Below are 18972 nucleotides of genomic sequence, written 5' to 3'. Positions count from 1 at the left end.
GCAGAGAGAGTAAAGTGCCCAGGTTTGCACAGCTAAAAAGCAGAAGAGCAAAGCTCCACTGCAAGGCTTATGTGGGGAAGCCCATGATCTGCCTTCACACCAGCCAGAATAGCAGGGAGAGAGCCTGAGATTCCAAAGTAGACACCGACATCATCAATTCAAGAAGGAACCAGCTTGGGCCTGTGAATTACAGTGCACATAACTAGGTGAGTGTATTTCAGGAAGTTAAGGAGGTTTGAAGCACATGATTTTGGGGTGAGGCAAGGGAGACTCACATATATACATGTGTATGTAGCATGTGCAGGCACACACATATAGAGACACACACAGACACACACAGAGAGACACACACAGAGATACAGACACTTTGTGTGTGTGCTCCTTCCCAGTAGATTGCCTTCTAGAACAGCCAGGACTTCATCTTGCCGAATTACCTTGCCACCACCTTGAGCTACAATGGTGCCCCGGTCCTTTGGGTTGTCACAGAGTGCCAGGAACACCCTGCAGAGCCAATGACAAGGGAGAATGAATATTCACTTCCTGTACAGCATTCCCAGGATTCACACACACAGTCAATCAGCCAGAAACCCCCAGCACAACAGTAGAAGCCTGGGAAGGTAGACCATGTGCCCTCACTGGAGTGAGCCACTTTTAAAGACACTGTCATGCACATAAGTGGTAGGGGAGGGAATAAGACCAAGCAAGGCTTCAAAGAGCCACCCCATTCCTGTTTCTGGAGACAGCCAACAGCTCCCTGCTCCCCCAATCCAGAAACTCTCCCTGTCTATCCCCATCATCTGGCCCTGATCCCATGTAATACCACCACCACCGGTAACACCCCAGACATACCACAGCAGAAACCAAACTCTACTCTTTTTTGGCAGGGGGAGGTCTGGGAGGGAGAGGGGGTAAGAGGAGATAGGAAGAGAACATGAGGGAACAGGATGGTCAAGTTGGGGGAGGAACAGAGAGGGAGAGCAAAGAAAGAGATCTCTTGATAGAGGGAGCCCTTGTGGGGTTAGAGAGAAATCTAGTGCTAGGGAAATCCCCAGGAATCCACAAAGACAACCCCAGCTAAGACTCCTAGAAATAGTGGAGAGAGTGCCCGAACTGGCCTTCCCCTGTAGTCCGATTGGTGACTACCCTAATCGTCATCACAGAGCCTCATCCAGTGACTGATGGAAGCAGATGGCAGAGATCCCAGCTAAGCACTGGGCGGAAACAGAGTCCAGTCAAAGGGAGGGAGGAGGGATTATATGAGCAAAGGGGTCAAGATCATGATGGGGAAACCCACAGATAGCTGACCTGAGCTAGTGGGAACTCATGGACTCTGGACTGACAGCTAGGGAACGTTCATGGGACCAAACTAGGCCCTCTGAATGTGGGTAACAGTTGTGTGACTTGGCAGTTTGTGGGGCCACTGGCAGTGGGACCAGAATTTATTCCTAGTCCATCAACTGGCTTTTTTTTGGAGCCCATTCCCTATGGTGGGATGCCTTGCTCAGCCTTGATACAATGGGGAGGACTTGGTCCTGCCTCAACTTGATATGCCAGACTTTGTTGACCCCCCATGGAAGGCCTTACCCTCTAGGAGTGGATGAGTTGGGGGGGGGGGGAGCGGTAGGAGGGAGGGAGGAGGAACTGTGGTTGGTGTGTAAAATGAAAAACAATTTTAAATAAAAAAAAAAATTCAGCTAGGCAGTGGTGGCGCACGCCTTTAATCGCATAACTTGGGAGGCAGAGGCTGGTGGAGCTCTGTGAGTTCAAGGCCAACCTGCTCTACACAGCCAGTTCCAGCACAGCTAAGGCGGCTACACAGAAAAATCCTGTCTCAAAAAAGAAAGAGAAAAAAAAAATCCCTCTTCCCTCTCTTTGACTGGACTCAGGAAGCTCTGCCCAGTGCTTAGCTGCGGATCTCTGTATCTGCTTCCATCAGTTACTGGATGAAGGTTCTATGATGATAATTAGGGTAGTCATCAATCTGACTACAGGGGAAGGCCAGTTCAGGCATGGATGCCGCTAGGAAGGGGAAATAGATAAGATCTGCAAACTCTACCCTTTATCCCGCCATCCTTGCTGCCTCTGTACTTGCTGTTCCCTCTTTCCTGAAGCCCTTCCCTTCCATGCAGTTAGCTGGCTCCCTTTCTTCCTTCAGGACTCTGTTGAATTACCACCTCTACCAGGAGGCCTTCCTGGATGTCCACCCACTTACCTTCTAGCTGGGTGATTGGGACCTGGACTCCAGCCAGTCCTCTGTGCTTCCCTGTCATGGCATTTACCACTGTGCTGTGACTGAGATCTGCCTGCCTCCTCTCTAGGCTACACTTCATCTCCGAGGAAAGGTAACTAAAAGGGACAGTGGTCACCTCCTAATACAAATTTTCAACCGCGGTGACCCACCTTATCATGTCTCTTCCCCATGCTCTCCAAGCCCTCGCTTGGTCTCCACCATTCTAATCCCTCCATCCAGCTCGCTCCTCCCAGTCTCCACAGCCCACCCTGTTTGCACCTGGCCAGCAGCTCCTTGGTCTGGTCTGTGAGGATCGCACTGTCCGCCTTCACCATGCAGGCCAGTGCAGAGATGACACCTGCCTTCAGGAGCCGTTTCACCCGCATGTCTACGAAGTCCTTCTTGTCCTGGAGGGGACAAAAGGGTGGACATGGGGAAGGGACCAGTTATCAGGCAGCCCCAGGTTGAGTCATTATGATAGAGCATCATCTGAGTGGGGAGCAGACCGGAGCGGAGCACGGTGCATAATCTCTGGAAATGTGCTCAGAGCTCACACACAGCTGTGGGGCATGTATGTGTGCCACACCCCCGTCTGGAGGAAACGCACCCCAGTGGTAAGGACTGGGGATGCAGCTCAGTGGTAGAGCACCTGCCTAGCACTCGGGAGGCACTGAATCCAAACCCTTGCATCACAAAGAAATGAAGCAGTTGAGAGAATGAGATGGAGACATGAATATGCTCCCAATGTCTGGCACAAAGCAACACTCACATTCTGATTGTAACTGTAGAGGAGAGAAAGAAAGAAAAACTTCCTGTGGATAGCACAAGAAACTGCCTGCAGTGATCCTGTGGAAATGGTGTCCTCTGTAGCTAAGTTCTCTTCTTTATTGTCCACCATTCCATTTTGTAACATAGGTGTGACTTTTATCATTTTCTAAAGTCCAAATGCTCTCACTAGCTGGTAGCGTTTTTTCCATAGTCATCCCTATACAAATGGCATACAAGCATATCCTTGTGTAGAAGTAACCACCATACATACCCTTGTGTTAGGGGTTTTGACATTTGTGCTATTAGAAACCTGTGTTCCTCCTCTGTTCCTACTCAGCACTCATATCCCTAAGTCCAGATATCCCAGAAAATCACATTGTTATGATTTGGAAGCATGAAGTGAAACACAAGTATCCATGAAATCAGCAGCAAATGTTGCAAAATGTTCATCTGGCTCTGTTTAATCAGATTACAAAATTGTCATCCACCCGCCTCCCCCTCCCTCCTGTGCCCCAAGCAGAAAATTAAAAGACAGGAACCATGAGCCCTACCCAGCAGGAAAATCTACTATTGCCATTGTCAAACCGCACGACACATCCCACACCACGTTCCTGGGGGGTATGACCACACAGCTCCTCCCCTGAGCTGCCCTGTACCCACCTTGGGGTGCTCCTCTGGCACATGTTGTTTGGAGAATTTGGCCAGCTGCACCAGCTCAGGGACAACCTCCTTGACATCATAGCTGTTAGTGCAGTTTACCAGGGTGTTGGCCACTGAGTACAGGATGGTCTTGTCACTAGTCTGGAGGCCCCCAGGTTAGGGAAAAACAGAAAAGAATCACTTTAGTATAAATGAGTAGAAGCCTCTAGGCTGATCCTTGCGGATCCCCTCCCACATTTCCAGAAGAGCCCAGGCACTGTCTGGGCTCCCTCAGGATCTCATTGCCAAAGGGTCACAGGCAGACATGTCTTTTTTTTTTTTTTTTTTTCCAAGACAGGGTTTCTCCGTAGCTTTGGAGCCTGTCCTGGCCTAGCTCTGTAGACCAGGCTGGCCTCAAACTCACAGAGATGCACCTGCCTCTGCCTCCCAAGTGCTGGGATTACAGGCGTGCGCCACCACCGCCCGGCAGCAGACATGTCTTGACATCTGGACAGGACAGAGTCATGAGTCCTTCAATCAGGCGGATGAGGGCCATCCAATGAAAGAGCCAATCCAGCTTCACCATGGAGGCAGGGTGAGTCCACAGCCAGCTGAGCCCCGAGGGCCAGGGCCAGGCACCCTTTCCTGAGATTGGAGACCAGGACCACTCTTGCCTTGGCCAGCTCAAACATGGCCTGCAGAGCAGGGATGTCCTGCACAAAGTCGTCCTTCACGTCAGCATCCAGTGTGAGGTAGGCCAGGCCTTCCACCGCCCAGCGTCGTGTCCGGGTGTCAATGGCCGTGTTGCACAGCCACCTGGAGGTGGAGAAGTGGGGAAGCCGCTGGAGGAGCCGGGGCTCTGGCCAAGAGTGACTCAATGAAGGGGTCTTTCCTCACCCGACATCACTGAAGCCCACCCCAGAAACCTCCCATCAAGGCCATGAGGAAGCAGAGGGTCCTGTCTCTTACTTTCGACACTGCTTGGCCAGCTTCTCTGTTGACCCTTCAGCAAACTGTCTGAGACCATAGTCTGAACCCCCAGCTGAGCCAAGTTTACAGAGGCCCTGTGGAGACAGGATACGGAAGGATCAGCAACACTGAGGCCTGAGTCAGGCCCTGTAGCCCTATGGTCAACACCGTCCCCTTTTCTCTACCTGGATGCCCCTCTGTGCCCTTCCACCTCTTCTGAGATGCCTACCCAATGCCCCATGTTAGGGAGGATGCTCACTATTTTCATCTCATAGATGTTTGGAAAACTCTGCACACATATTAAATATCTGCAGCCGCTGTGAGAAACCTCGATGTGGCATGAGATGGCAAAGAAGTCACATCACATAGACAACAAATTCACACATACAAAATCTAATGGGGGGGTGAGGGTGGATCCTTGTCAGGAAAAGAACAATGTCTTCTGAAGCAGAAAAGCCATCATGCCCATGGCAAAAAAAAGTTTCTGAAAAATTGACATGAGAGCCAGGCATAGCGACATACACCTTTAATCACAGCACACAGGAGTCAGAAGCAGGTAGATCTCGGTGAGTTAGAGGCCAGCCTGGTCTACATATTAAGTTCCAGGCCAGTCAAGGCTACACAGGGAGACCCTGTCTCAAAAGCAAACAAAATTGACTGACATGAGGGGCTAGGGAGATGACTCATTGAGTGAAGAACTTCCTCTGCAAGCATGAGCACCCGGGTTCAGATCCCCAGAACACATGTGAAGCTGGACATAACACAGGCCTATATGCTAAGTGCTCCTTCAGTGAGGTGGGAAGCAGGAACGAGAGAAGTTTATGGACCAGTCAGCCTGGTTATGCAATGGTAAGAATTACAGACCCTGTCTCAAACAAGGTTAAAAAAAAAAAAAAAGCAAGGATCAATACCCAGGGCGCCCATTAATGTCCACACATGTGCCATGGCATGTATACACAGAGAGAGAGAGAGACAGACAGAGACAGAGACAGAGACAGAAAGACAGAGACAGAGAGAGACAGAGAGATTTTTAAAAATTATATGATCCAGACATAGTAGTAGTATAGACCTATAATCCTAGCCCATAGGGAGTAAGAGAATCATGAGTTGAAGGCCAGGCTGGCATACATAGTATCTTTGAGACCAGCCTGGGATCCATAGCAAAACTAAATAATTAATAAATAAATAAATAAATAAATAAATAAATAAATAAATAAGACTAAAATGTCTGGAGCTATAACTTGTAACTACAGCAGCACTCAAGAGGGTTAGGCAGGAGAATTTTAAGTTCAAAGTTGGCTTGGGATACATTACCATAGTAAGCTAGAACCTATTAAAAAAAATCAATGTGAATTAAGATCCAGGTGAATGAATCAAATCTCCGTAATTTTTTATGAGGCAAAGAAAAGAGAATGAAAATAATTCAGTAAGGTGAAAAAAGTAGAAATTAAAAACCTAATTCTGCTGCATGCAGCTGCTTGAAGAAATGAATTTGTTGGTGTCCGCTCTGAAAGTGCTTCCTGGATGGTATCTGTGTTTGGCTCTTCACAGTACAGAGGGTAATTTCCTAGTGCTAAATGCAGGGCCATCCTCCTGACTTTCTCTTCTCACAGCCCTGCCTTTCACTCTGTCTGCGGGGGCGCATGGATGGGCCTGCCTGAGGGGTCCCTAGTATGTAACCCCTTGTCCTGGCTGGCTTTATATCAACTTCACATAAGCTAGAGTCATCAAAGAGGAAGGAGCCTCAATTGAGAAAATTCTTCCACAAAATCCAGTTGTAAGGTATTTTCTTAATCAGTGATCAATGGAAGAGGACCCAACATTGTGGGTGGTGCCATACCTGGGCTAATGGTCCCGGGTTCTATAAGAGAGCAAGCTGAGCAAGCCATGAGGATCAAGCCAGTAAGCAGCATCCCTCCATGGCCTCTACATCAGCTCCTGCCTCCAGGTTCCTGCCCTGTTTGAATTCCTGTCCAGACTTCCTTCAATGATGAGCAGTGACATGGAAACATAAGCCGAATAAACCCTTTCCTCCCCAGCTTGCTTTTCAGTCATGGTGTTTCATCACAGCAACAGTAACCCTAACTAAGACACACCCCCACCTCAAGGATGGGAGCCATGTCTCATTCATCCTAGTGACCCAGACACTCAGCACCCGGGCCCACTCACCACCAGCGTGCGGATCTTGATCTTCTCATTCTTCGTGGTCTTGTAGATCTGCTTGAGAAGCGACACACCATTGGTGATGATGAAGGTAGCCCGGCTGAGCTTAGTGGAGGCATGGATGAGCGCCTCCACAGCTACCAGCTGGTCTGCCTCACGCTCAGAGCCACACAGTGCCACCATCATCTCCATCACACCTTTCATGCCCAGCAGTTGATTGCCCAGGTCAAAGGGCCCCTGCAAGATCCCTGACACTGTCTGGATGGCATTCACATTCTTGTCCATGTCCTGGGGATCAAACTTGCTCCTGAAACAGAGGAAAACGGTGGTCAAGAGAATCAGTCCAAAGGGGTGGAAAGAGTAGGACATGGGGGGTGGAGAGGTTTGAATTTGCCTCCACCCCTGAGGTGTGTGCCATTGGGCAATTCACTGAACCTTTCTGAGTCTCAGCTTTTTGGTCTATAAATACAGAGTATAGTACTGTTATTTCTTTTTTTGATTGTTTGTTTTGTTTTGAGACAGGGTTTCTCTGTGTAGCTTTGGAGCCTGTCCTGGACCTCGATCTGTAGACCAGGCTGGCCTTGAATTCACAGAGGTCCACCTCACTCTGCCTCCCGAGTGCTGGGATTAAAGGCGTGCACCACCACCACCCGGCTCCAGATTTCTTTCTAGGGATTATGGAACCAAGACTCAAGCTCCAAGGACAGAAGGACTCCCGGGGTGAGTGGGTCAGTCTGAAGCTTGGGCAGATAAGCAAGAACCACAAGGAGCATCAAGAGCCAAGGTCAGAGTTAGCAGGAACACAGGGCTGAGAGGGAGCTGGCATGCCCAGGAGCTCAGGGTAGCTCTATATTTGGCAGTCGAAAGAATAAACACACAAGTGAGAGCAATGTATGAATTTTCCAGGGATGGCGGCTCACACCTTTCATCCCAACACTCAGGAGACAGAGACACTTGAGCTCTGTGAGTTAGAGGCCAGCCTGATCTACATAGAGAGTTCTAGGCCAGTAAGAGCTACATAGTAAGACCTTTCCTAAAAAAACAAAAACAAATGTATGAGTTTGTCCTACAAAATCTAAACTATCTCTTCCCTTACAAAAATAGTATGCCATCCTAGAAAGAGAGAAAGAACACAGAATAAAGGTGTTGTTTTTGCCCACCCAGGACCCATCCAGGGTGAAGCTTCCTAAGCCACACCCCAGGCTTTGAGGCATGGGTAGTGTCCCAGAAATCTGGACCATGTACAGATTGGAGAATCCTTGGAATTAATTGTCAAACAGCTGCATCAAAGCAGTGGGGGTGTGGGGGGGTGGGGAGGACGGACATGCAAGGAGACTCTACAGCAGACAATGGAACGGTCCACATGGTGGCAACTGCAGTTCTCCACCAGCAGCCAGGACCAGTGCACTGCCATGTCAGTGCAGCCTCCTAGAGATATCTTCTAACCCCAGTCAAGCCATCGGATGGCTGCGGCCCAAGCCAACATGACTGTGACTTGATAGGAGACCCCAAGCCAGCTACACAGGACCCCAGTACCCATCCTACTGAGGGGTAATAGAGTACTATTATTTCTGTAAGTTACTGAAGGTTGGGGTGACTACACAGCCATAGATGGCTAATGCCTTCGGGGAGCTCACGTGATGTACTCCTCGCAAATCTTGCGGAAGTGGTCGCGTTCTGGGTCACAGCGCAGGTCATCATAGAGCTTGTTGATGAGGATGGAGGCCAGCATTCGGGTGTTGTCAGTCAGAGGCAGGCAGGAGGGCAGATCTGGGACCTGCCCCACCACCTTCAGGATCTTCCTCAAACCTAAGGGGTGGTAGCAACAAGAGTAAGGTTCCTGAGGGTCTCTGTCCCCCTCAAAAATGTCTCATTGCTGGCTCCTGACCAGCTATGGCTTCAGACAGTACATGGCCTCTCCAGAGTTCAGGACACTGGAGAGGGGACAAGAGGCCCTGGCCTTTCATCTGACGCTGCACCTGTGGGACAGTCCACCTGCTGTCGGGCCCTTACTTCCACTATACTTAAACTCAACACTAGTTCATCTCAGAGGTCTAGACCAGCGCTGCCGTTTCTGGATTGTGTATGAACTCCCTTATATACAACTTCATATCATATTATCTTTTCCCTGGACCTCAGTTTCTCCATTTACAAAGGTGAAAAAGCAAAACCTATTTTACAGACTTGAGGACTCAGTCAGATAATGTACAGAAATGGCCTACTACCCATCCAGAGGTGTGATCACTCTGCAAATGTCTATCATCTCTTTGTTAGTTATTATCATTATCTCTTCTCACTTTCTTTTTTTTCTTTCTTTCTTTTTTTTTTTTTTTTTTGTGGAGCTGAGGATCGAACCCAGGGCCTTGCGCTTGCTAGGCAAGCACTCTACTGTAGTGGGTAGCCATCCCAGCATTGGCCTGGAAGTTCCAACCCCCACTGAAGCTTCGGTAATGGTCACGCCCACAAGGCGGGGCAGAGGAGGAAGCGGAAGACGAAGGATCGGGAAGAGCTCTGTCTCTTGGTTCCCGGACTCTGGACGCTGGAGGTAGACCGAGCAGAGTTCTCCAGAGAACACCGCCCGACTGCGCTATACCCTTGCCAGACCCTGCAACCTACCCCTTCATTTGTAAGTTACCCCACAAAATAAACCTCCCTTTTAACTACGTGGAGTGGCCTTAATAATTTAACCAATACTCTACCACTGTGCTAAATCCCCAACCCCCTCTTCTCACTTTCTTATTGAAGAACCTTCAGTGGCTTCCTCCACCAGACTAAATTCAAGATCCACATGTTCGTTGAATAAATAGATTAATAACCAAGCCCCCTATCTATCCTACCTTCATCACAGTGTGGAAAATGAGTGTGTAAGCCTGGCAGGAAGGGTCTACAGGTACTGCACGCTAATGGTGCAAATGAGGCAACTGGAGATGAGGACAGAGCTCAGTGACAGAGGGTGCTTCCCTAGCATAGGAAAGGCCCTGATTTGACTCCCATGTCCCCAAACGGTGAGGGGCAGACTGTTCTGAGCATTTCCTTAGTGCCAAGAGGCTTGTGCATGTTCCCTGAGCTGACCCTAACAACCACCCTACTTCTTAGCAACCAGTTCCATCTTTCAGACTTGGAGAAGACAAGGATGCCACTTGTGATCTTAGAGTCAGCCAAGTGACACACAGAGAGGACACCTTCCCATGATGTCTGATGTCAAGCCCGCCATATTAACTGTTGAGCCATGTAGCCTCTGGGACATCTAATGTCAGAGGTAGCTTGGAGGTGCAGAGCTATCAGTGACATCAGTCAGAGGAAATGCAGGAGGTGGGGGGTTCTGGGTGCTGGGAGGGAACTGAAAGTGACTGACAGCAATGTGATACTGGGTATATTTTACCATCTTAAGGAAAGCCTCCATTTCCTGCAACTCAACTCTGACACTACCCAGGGATTGGCACAGACCCCTCAGACTGAGTGCTCAGTCCCATGAGATGGCCTGCACTGCAGGCCCAAGGGCTGGGTCCCAGCTTTCCCTGATCCTCTGCTCAATATGCCTACAAACAGGGGACCTTGGGGTCGCCTTGCCAGGTCAATAGTGCGTGAAAATGGCTCATGGAACTCAGGAGAACAGTTTACCTACTAGGCCATCAGTTCTGACCCTTCTCAATTAGGGGTAGGTTTGCATTTTGCTTTGTTGAAATGGAGGCTTCATGATGTAGACATGATTAATCGTCACTATCTGTTAGCGATTACCTCGGTCTCTGGCTCCCTCCCTCCCGCTAAGTTCAGAGCTTGAGGTTGAAGACGCAGATGGGCAGAGCGTAGAAAGAGTCTCCAGTCTCGAACCACATGGCTCGCTTCCCTGAAACCTCCTTTTTCTCCCTCCAGGCTCCCAACAGGCACCCCAGCCACTAGTCTCCTCAGCGTCTAAAAGATGCTTAGTGAGTATGAACGACAGTTTCATGAATTATGTGCCAGGAGGGTGCAGAAACCAGGCATGTATTTCTTTTTTTTTTTTTTTTAATTTTATGTGCATTGGTGTTTTGCCTGCATGTATATCAGTGTGAGGGTGTTGGTTCCCCTGGGACTGGAGTCACAGACAGTTGTGAGCTGCCATGTGGGTGCTGGGAATTGAACCCGGGTCCTCTGGAAGAGCAGACACTGTTCTTAACCACTGAGCCATCTCTCCAGCCCCCAGACACGTATTTCTTATTACATCACACACACACACACACACACACACACACACACACACACACACACACACACTAGGGTTTGCTAAGGTAGGGCCTGGCAAGACACTGCAGCCTGGCTTGCAAAGACCTCCCCACCACAACCGGCATAGCATGTCTGTACTGCTATCTCTAATAAGGAAAACTTTTATAAAATATCAAAAAGATTTTTTAAAAAAGTAAATAGTGTCTTCTTTAATTGACAATAAGTTGGATACTTCAAGGGCTGTTCATTTTTATATTTTAGCTCTGTTTTTTGACCATTTTAACACCTTCTGGTAGACTCTTAAAACAAGAAATTTCCTTTTCCCCATGTTTCTGAATGAAGCTTGCTCAGAGTATGTCACACCATTTGGACGTGATTTTGCCTTCTCAGCAACATGACCATTGGGACTTAGATGAGCCTTCACACTTAGCTCGAAGTGTGTTTCCTCTCCTTGCCCTTATCATATCTATTTTATATTGCAGTATGTGATATGAAATAGTGCAGCCTTGGAACGGGTTATCAAGGGATGTTGTGGATGCCTTCAAGAGTTTATATAGCTTTTTACCCAGATGATTTAGTTATTCAATTCTCTAGAGGAATTCTCTTATGCTGTAATGATGAAATGTTATACAGAAAGCCTTTCTTTGGAAATAGGAAAAATTAATAAAAGTCGCTAAAATTTAAAAAAAAAAAAAAAAAAAAAGACCTCCCCACAATGCACCTGCTCCACCCCCTCCCTAAATTCTCCTCTTACTTTTCCCTTCCATCCTGCCTATGGACCCCTATGGCTTCTCTTTTGTTAGATGACTCAGGGCCTCCCCCTGGTCAGTCTTTGCCTCTTCCCTAAGCCAGGAACTTACATTCAGGTTTGATCCCCTCACAACACCCTCCTTAGCTCTGTCAGAGCTACACACACAACACCCTCCTTGCCCTGTCTCAGGCTGCAGCTTTGCACTGGCCTATCAGGGTTTCTAAATCCATTTTGTTCTCCTCTGAGTGCTAGTCAGTTCAGTGCCTTCCAACCATGGAAGAGAATAAAAAAATGTTCTTCCCCACCTACTCCATCCCATAAACCACGTACTTGATCCTAGTGCAGAGAGGGGATCACTGTTGCTGCTCAGCTTTCAAAATATATGCAGAGACCAGCTGGGGTAGGGGAGCATGACAACTGTCCTTAGACACTAGGGTCTAGTGTTAAAACTGAAGTAATTGCATGTGCACTGTGTTGGGTGGGTACATGGGGAGAACAATATCTAATGGAAGTTGACTTGGGCCTTTTAGAACAAGTCATAAGCTATATGTCATAAAAACCTGTGGGAGAATTAACCACAGCAGATTCTAAAGTCACGGTGTCTTTCCTGCACAGACAGAGTTGATTCAGGATCCAACTCACACTTGCACTTAGCGACTATCTGCTAGGGCATTTCCACTTTGCTTGCTATAAAGTACATGTGACATCATCATCTTCTCCCCTTTGGAAGGCCTGTTAAGGATTTTACCAACCATGAGACTTCAGGCATGTCACCCCATGGTTGGTAGAGTCCTGTTTGTTACAAGCATTTAACCCTGTCTTTTAGGTGGCTCTACCCAATGTTTTAGGGTGCTAACTCTCTTGCCCCTTATTCAGAGCCTTAATCACTTCAATAGCCCCTAGGGGATCCTAATGCACCCACGCCTGCCACCTCCTTTAGTTGGGACTGAATAAACTCTCCAGACACTAACCTCCCTCTTCTCTCTACACAGAGACAAGTGTCCTGAGCCTACCCTAATGGTGTGACTGAACCTCAAGTCCCTCCATTCCCCACCTCACCGTTATCTACGACATAGATGGTGCGTGAGTTGTCATGAATGGACAGGTCCTTCCTGGGGACGTTCTTATTGAGCAGATTCAGTGCCTGGTCTCTGCCTTGCCCAGATACCTTCTTACTGACCAGCATGTCCAGCAGGTGACTGGTTATCTGCTTCAGGTCCTTCTTGGTATCTGAAGAACAAAGGAAAAGAGCAAGTAGAGACAAAGAAAATTTCACAGAGAGAGGATCAAGAATGGCAGAAACTTCTAGAAGGATTCTGGAAGGACTAACCCCACTGTTTTCTGAGTGTTACAGTTTGAATATGAAACATCCTCCTGACAGGCTCCTATGCGGAATGCTTGTCAGTTAATGGTGCTATTTGGAGGGGTTCTGGAAACTAGAGGAGGTGGGGTCCGATTGAAGGAAGGCAGTCACTTGGGACAGATCCTTGAGAGCTGTTTCTTGACCCAGGTGGTGCCTCTCATCTCTCTCCTTCCTCCTCCTCCTCTTCCTTCTCCTCCTCTTCCCTCACTCTCCCTCTTCCTGTCCTCTCCCTTCCCCTTTCTGTAAACCATGAGGAGGCCTCCTCCTACGCCTATTCCCACAGCATGATGCCTGGTGCTCTTCCAAGTGCATGACACCAAGCAACCATGCCATAAATCTTCTGAGCATGTGAGCAAAATAGATCCTTCCTTAAGCCATCGTCCGATGTTAGGGTCTTGGTCATGCAAAAGTAACTGGTACACCAAGCATAGGAATTTCCCAAGACAGTGCTGCTCCTCTCTCACTCCTCCACACAAAAGCAATCCCTAAGTAACATCCTCAAGAGTCACTCTGGCCATAGAATATTGTCTCCTCCAATATCCCCTTTGTCTTCAAACAGCTCCTACTCTTGGAAAGCCCCTTATTGCCTGGAAATGACTGGCAGGGACAGTTTATATGATTTTAATTAACTTTTTTTTCTTTTTTCTTCCTTTCTTTTCTTTTTCTTTTTTTTTTTTTTTTTGTTGCTTTTTTTTCAAGACAGAGTTTCTCTGGGTAACCCTGGCTGTTCTGGAACTTTCTCTGTAGATCAGTCTGGTCTGGAACTCAGAGATTCACCTGCCTTTGCCTCCCGAGTGCTAGGATTCAAGGTGTGCCACCACCACCCCGCTTATAAACTTTTCTTTTTTAAGATATCTTCCAGGGGGCTGGCATTAGGAGAACTGGATGCTCTTAAAGAGGAACCTGGAGTTTCTGAGCACCCACAGAATGCCTCACAAACATCTGTAACTCTAGTTCCAGGGGATCCAATGCCCTCTTCTGACTTCCACAGGCACCAGGCACATACATGGTACATATACATACATGTAGTCAAAGCATCCACACACATAAAATAAAACAAATAAATCTAAAAAATGTTTTCCAGGAAGAACGTGTATACTTCGTTCAGACGATTCACTTCATGCAGATTCAGACGTGCTGATGCCAGGACTCCCCTGTCCAGGGGTAGATAAATGTTAAAGAGCAAAGCCTCTTCCTGACTCTGTTCTGACCAACTTCCTGAAACTTAGAAAGATGTTAGTGATTTTTGAACAGAGTACAAAGACAGACAAGTAGTGAAGGTCTCTACACTGTGTCAGATCAGTGGCCGAGGAAGGGACTGTGCCACATGGGGAAGGAGAGGCCAAGATGACACTGTAATTTGTCTGCAGACAGATGGGTCCTGAAATAGCAGCTCATTCTTGTCTTAAGTGGTCCCTCTCCCACACTAGCTCTGAGTTGGTCATGTGACTTGTCACAACCAGAGGTTTACAAAGCACTTACTCCCTGAGCTGGCCCATTTATAATCCAACTGTCCTATCATATAGAAATCCAAGATATCCATGAGAGAGGCAATGGAGGAAAATATCAAGGCTTCTGAGCAACCTCTCCAGCTAACCAGCAACTATCCAAGTGAAGCCATCTTGGACCTTCTAAAAAAGTCTGGCTCAGAAAAGACAAGCAACTCTTTGGCTATTACAGTAGTAAGTTAGGGCCAATCAAGAACGCAGGCCCTAAAAGGTGAGTATTAATAATACACCAGGGATGGGGCTGGAGAGATGGCTCAAAGGTTAAGAGCACTGACTGCTCTTCCAGAGGTCCTGAGTTCAATTCCCAGCAACCACATGGTAGATTATAACCATCTTTAATGAGATCTGGTGCCCTCTTCTGGCCTGCAGTCATACATGCTGTATACATAATAAATAAATAAATCTTTAAAAAATAATAATAATACACCAGGGGCTGGGCAGTGGCACACGCCTTTAATCCCAGCACTCAGGAGGCAGAGGCAGGCGCATCTCTGTGAGTTTGAGGCCAGCCTGGTCTACAGAGAGAGTTCCCAGGACAGGCACCAAAGCTACACAGAGAAACCCTGTCTTGAAAAACAAAAACAGGGGTTGGGAATTTAGCTAAGTGGTAGAACGCTTGCCTAGCAAGCACAAGGCCCGGGGTTCAATCCTCAGCTCCAAAAAAAAAAAAAAAAGAAAAAGAAAAGAAAAGAAAGGAAGAAAAACAAAAACAAACAAAAAAATACACCAGGGACTCTGGTACATGGTTCAGTAAGACAGTTCTTGCTTAGTAAACATGAGACCCTAGGTTCAATTCCCAGCACTGCATCACCCCCAAACCTCTTTACAAACAAGAGAAGCAATGATGCCCCAACAGTAGTGATAGCCCGGACTTCCTGGACTTTGCGTAGACTTCCCTGGTCAAAGCTGAAGACATCTCCTGGCTGCTGTGATGAGAGACACCAGACCATGAAAGAGTGAAAAGTCCATGCCACCTATTCTCAGGGGCATGAATATCGCATCCCTCCATTGCTCTCTCTCTCTTCCTCACTGTTTTCACCTCATACCTAGCCACCCTCAGCACCCTTGGCATGAAGAAGCAAATTTCTACTCTTTGGCCCCTGAAGAAAGCCTTCCTTTCTCCTCAGCACTGCGAGGAATGGAGCTTCTGGTTTCCAGACCTGAGTTTGATAACAAGAGCGCAAACTACTGTTCCTCTCAGAAAGGAATCAGAAAGGTGTTGTGGCTCACACCTTTAATCTCAGAACCCACGAGGCAGAAACAGGTAAATCTCTGAGTTCAAGGTCAGCCCGGTTTACATAGTGAGCTCTGGAACACCCAGGGTCATAAAGAGAAACCTTGTTTTAGAAAAAAAAAAATTTATTGAAATAATTTTTAAGAACATTAAAGGGGGGTAGGGCTGGAGAGATGGCTCAGAGGTTAAGAACACTGGCTGTTCTTTCAGAGGTCCTAAGTTCAATTCACACGGTGGCTCACAACCATCTATAACGAGATCTCGTGCCCTCTTCTGGCATGAAGGCAGAATATTATGTACATAATAAATAAATAAAAATCTCTTTTTAAAAAATTAAATGAGCTGGGCTTGGTGGTGCACATCTGCACTGCCAGTACTTGGGAGGCTGAGGATGGAGGATGGGGGTTCAGGACAGCATGGACTACACAGAGAGGCCCTCCCTAAAAAGAAAGAAGAATATTAAACTATGTGTACATCAATCACTTTTCTCATAACTGGGTCAGAACACCTGGCAAAGGAAGTGGGAAAAAAGGGTATATTTTGGCTCATGGTGGGAGGAAGAGCATTGTAAAAGTGGCTCATGGCCTCAGGAGAGGAAGCAAGCAGGGGGCTCACTGAGTGGATGGGAACACATAGACAAGAAAGACAGAGAAACAGCTAGACAACCTCAAGACCCACCCTCCATGACCCACTTTCTTCACTGAGGCCCCATCTCCTAAAGGTTCCATAACTTCCCAAAACAGCTCCACCAACCAGACAGCAAATGTGCAGACGCACGAACCTGTGGGGGACATGTCACATTCCAACCACAGTGCATATAATGTTGATCTTGCTCGGGAAGACAATTTAAAAAGACCTACAGCAGACTTCCAATGTTTAATGGAGTTTATGTAAATATATTGACATGGGTAAGAAAAGACAAGAGGGATCCCGTGGACTATCTGAACGAGTCAGGGTTTGGTGTGGGAGAATACTTTTCCTTCTTACAGATTTCTGTATCTTTCCAAGTCTCCCCGTGAGCATCCGTTACACTATGATAAAGTGTGCATAGCATAAAATTTACCACTTTAACTATTTTTAAGGGTAAAATTGAGTGGCATTGAACAGAGTCACACTAGTATAAACCACTGCCACCACCTACCACAGCACCTTCCAAGGTGGACAAACTAACAACTCCATACTCAGTAACTTAGGCCACTTTCACCCTTATGAACCAGAGACACACACTAAAATCAAACCAGGCCACCTCTGCACACAGGAGAAGCCATCGTGAGGTGCTGACTGGCTCTGTCTTGGAGTCCACATGAACCAGAACTGAAGAATATCTCCTACCTAGAACCAAGGCCTCCTCTTTCCCTCGATGTTCTCGCTTGTCCTCCCCAGACAGGGAGTCAATGATGGCCTGGAGCAGGTTGCAGACAGCCAGGGACATCTCTTCATTCTCCGTGGCCATGAGGCTGCAGATTCTGTCTATGCGGACTGTGTGCAGGATCGCTGTGGCCTAGACCCCAGCAGGAACAGAGTCAGCAGCCCTGCTCCTCCCTCCTGCTTGACACCCAGGTTAGAAGGTGGGTGGTGACTGTCTGATCTACTTCATGCTTTAGGGAAGCGGGGCTCACAGGCTGGGAGACTCTGAGCTATGTCACCCCATCCTGGAGTCCTGGGGGCATTGAGTCTGTGTGCGTGGTAAGACTCATCAAGCTGTAAGTGTAGAAGACACACTGAACTTTAAGGCTGAGTATGAAGAATCATACATGACAAGGCTTTGAATTCAGCTCTTCCTGTAATCCACTTTCAACAATACCTTTGCTTCCATCAAGCCCACTTCCAAGCGAGCAGGGAAAGGGCCTGGAGCACTCTTGTGCCATGATTCATATGATCCAGGCTGGGAGGCAGGGGACCCTTTAGGCTCTATCTCAGGTTCTATTCATGCCAGCCACAGCCCTGACTGTGTGCCCCCCACCCTCTGCCTCCTTGGACCCGCTGCCACCCTCACCACCTGTCCCAATCCCCAGGCCCTCACCCTAGCACGGTGCCCACTGCACATGCCAGACAAGGTCCGCACTGCAGCTAGCACCAGCTCGGGCCTCTTGGTGTCCATCAGCTGCAGCAGTAGGCCCACCCCATTGCTCTGGAAGATCCTCTCGGCCCCTGCTTCTTCACGCCCCAGGACAATGAGGTTGTTGGCAGCCTGAAGGAGAAGCAATAAATGCTTGTTGTCAGGAAGTGGATAGAGGCCTTCCTTGACCATGAACCTAGGGCAGGGGAGAGAACCAACTGCATCTTCAGAACATTGGTATATTCTGTCCTCTTACAGCCCTACCTACTCCTGGAAACAGCCTAAGAACATAATAATAATAATAACAATAATAATAACATCATCATCATCAAAGCAATTTGCATAAGGATCAACTTGGTGAAATATGCCACAGTCAGCGAGGGAGGCCACAGATACAACAAAGTCACCTGAAACGATGCTGACAGGTGGAACTGGGGTCATAGATACACATAGTGTGTGGTGGTGTTAAAACTATGTTTGCTATGAATGGAGAAGGGATAGAAAAAGATGGAAACATGAAAGTTTTTTACACGTTGAAATCATTTTCTTTTAACATGGCTATCACGTGTTTTGTTTTCCTGTTCTAGGGAATCTGACGCTGTGGGGTTCTGGGAAGGTGGAAGATGGTGGGCACAAAGTGCACTAAACAGGACTCAAAAGCCCGTGGCTTTGAGTTCAGGTTCTGTTACTGACTGGCTCCAGTCAGAACACCTCTCTGAGCCCCCAGATACCTCATCTAAAAAATGAGGCGGTTGAGCTAAAGGACTGGGAAGCCACCACATCTCTTTCTCACTCTGCTATCTTCCCACTTGAGATACGTGAGCCTTCAAAGGCCCCAATGCAAGGGAGGAGGAGAGCCGGAGAATCCACAGCTGAGAAAAGAGCAGGAGAGGTAGGCGGCCCAAATGTCAGGTAAGCGTGACCTGAACACTGCTATCAGCTTAGGGCTTTGTGCTTCTCCAGGCAAAGCTGCTTTACCCAGGACGACTCATTAGGTCCTCAGAGAGTTGTAAAGTACATTTTTATATCATGTGAATTCACTGACCACAGAACTAATACACCGCCCTTCCTCACAGGCATCATCG

The 18972-nt window shown here is 47.8% G+C and overlaps 1 protein-coding gene across 3 annotated transcripts in view; it reads right to left on the bottom strand.

Annotated features, from left to right (window-relative positions):
* Unc45b (unc-45 myosin chaperone B) overlaps nucleotides 1–18972 on the bottom strand; it is a 32785-nt gene that overhangs the window by 8503 nt on the left and 5310 nt on the right. Inside the window, exons 6-15 of one of the 3 annotated variants that reach the window (XM_036197334.1) lie at nucleotides 17852–18019; nucleotides 17161–17329; nucleotides 12783–12953; nucleotides 8407–8578; nucleotides 6776–7076; nucleotides 4607–4701; nucleotides 4312–4453; nucleotides 3659–3799; nucleotides 2510–2637; nucleotides 435–501 (exon numbers count right to left, since the gene is read on the bottom strand). In XM_036197334.1, coding sequence (XP_036053227.1) covers nucleotides 435–501; nucleotides 2510–2637; nucleotides 3659–3799; nucleotides 4312–4453; nucleotides 4607–4701; nucleotides 6776–7076; nucleotides 8407–8578; nucleotides 12783–12953; nucleotides 17161–17329; nucleotides 17852–18019 — 1554 coding nt within the window. Of the gene's footprint in view, nucleotides 1–434; nucleotides 502–2509; nucleotides 2638–3658; nucleotides 3800–4305; nucleotides 4454–4606; nucleotides 4702–6775; nucleotides 7077–8406; nucleotides 8579–12782; nucleotides 12954–17160; nucleotides 17330–17851; nucleotides 18020–18972 lie in introns of all 3 variants that reach the window. The other 2 variants (XM_036197333.1, XM_036197335.1) reach the window with 2 other exon arrangements.

Source organism: Onychomys torridus, chromosome 8 (assembly GCF_903995425.1).
Source record: "Onychomys torridus chromosome 8, mOncTor1.1, whole genome shotgun sequence".
In the NCBI taxonomy this organism is placed as follows: Eukaryota; Metazoa; Chordata; class Mammalia; order Rodentia; family Cricetidae; genus Onychomys; species Onychomys torridus.
This window is presented reverse-complemented; position numbering and strand designations above follow the sequence as displayed.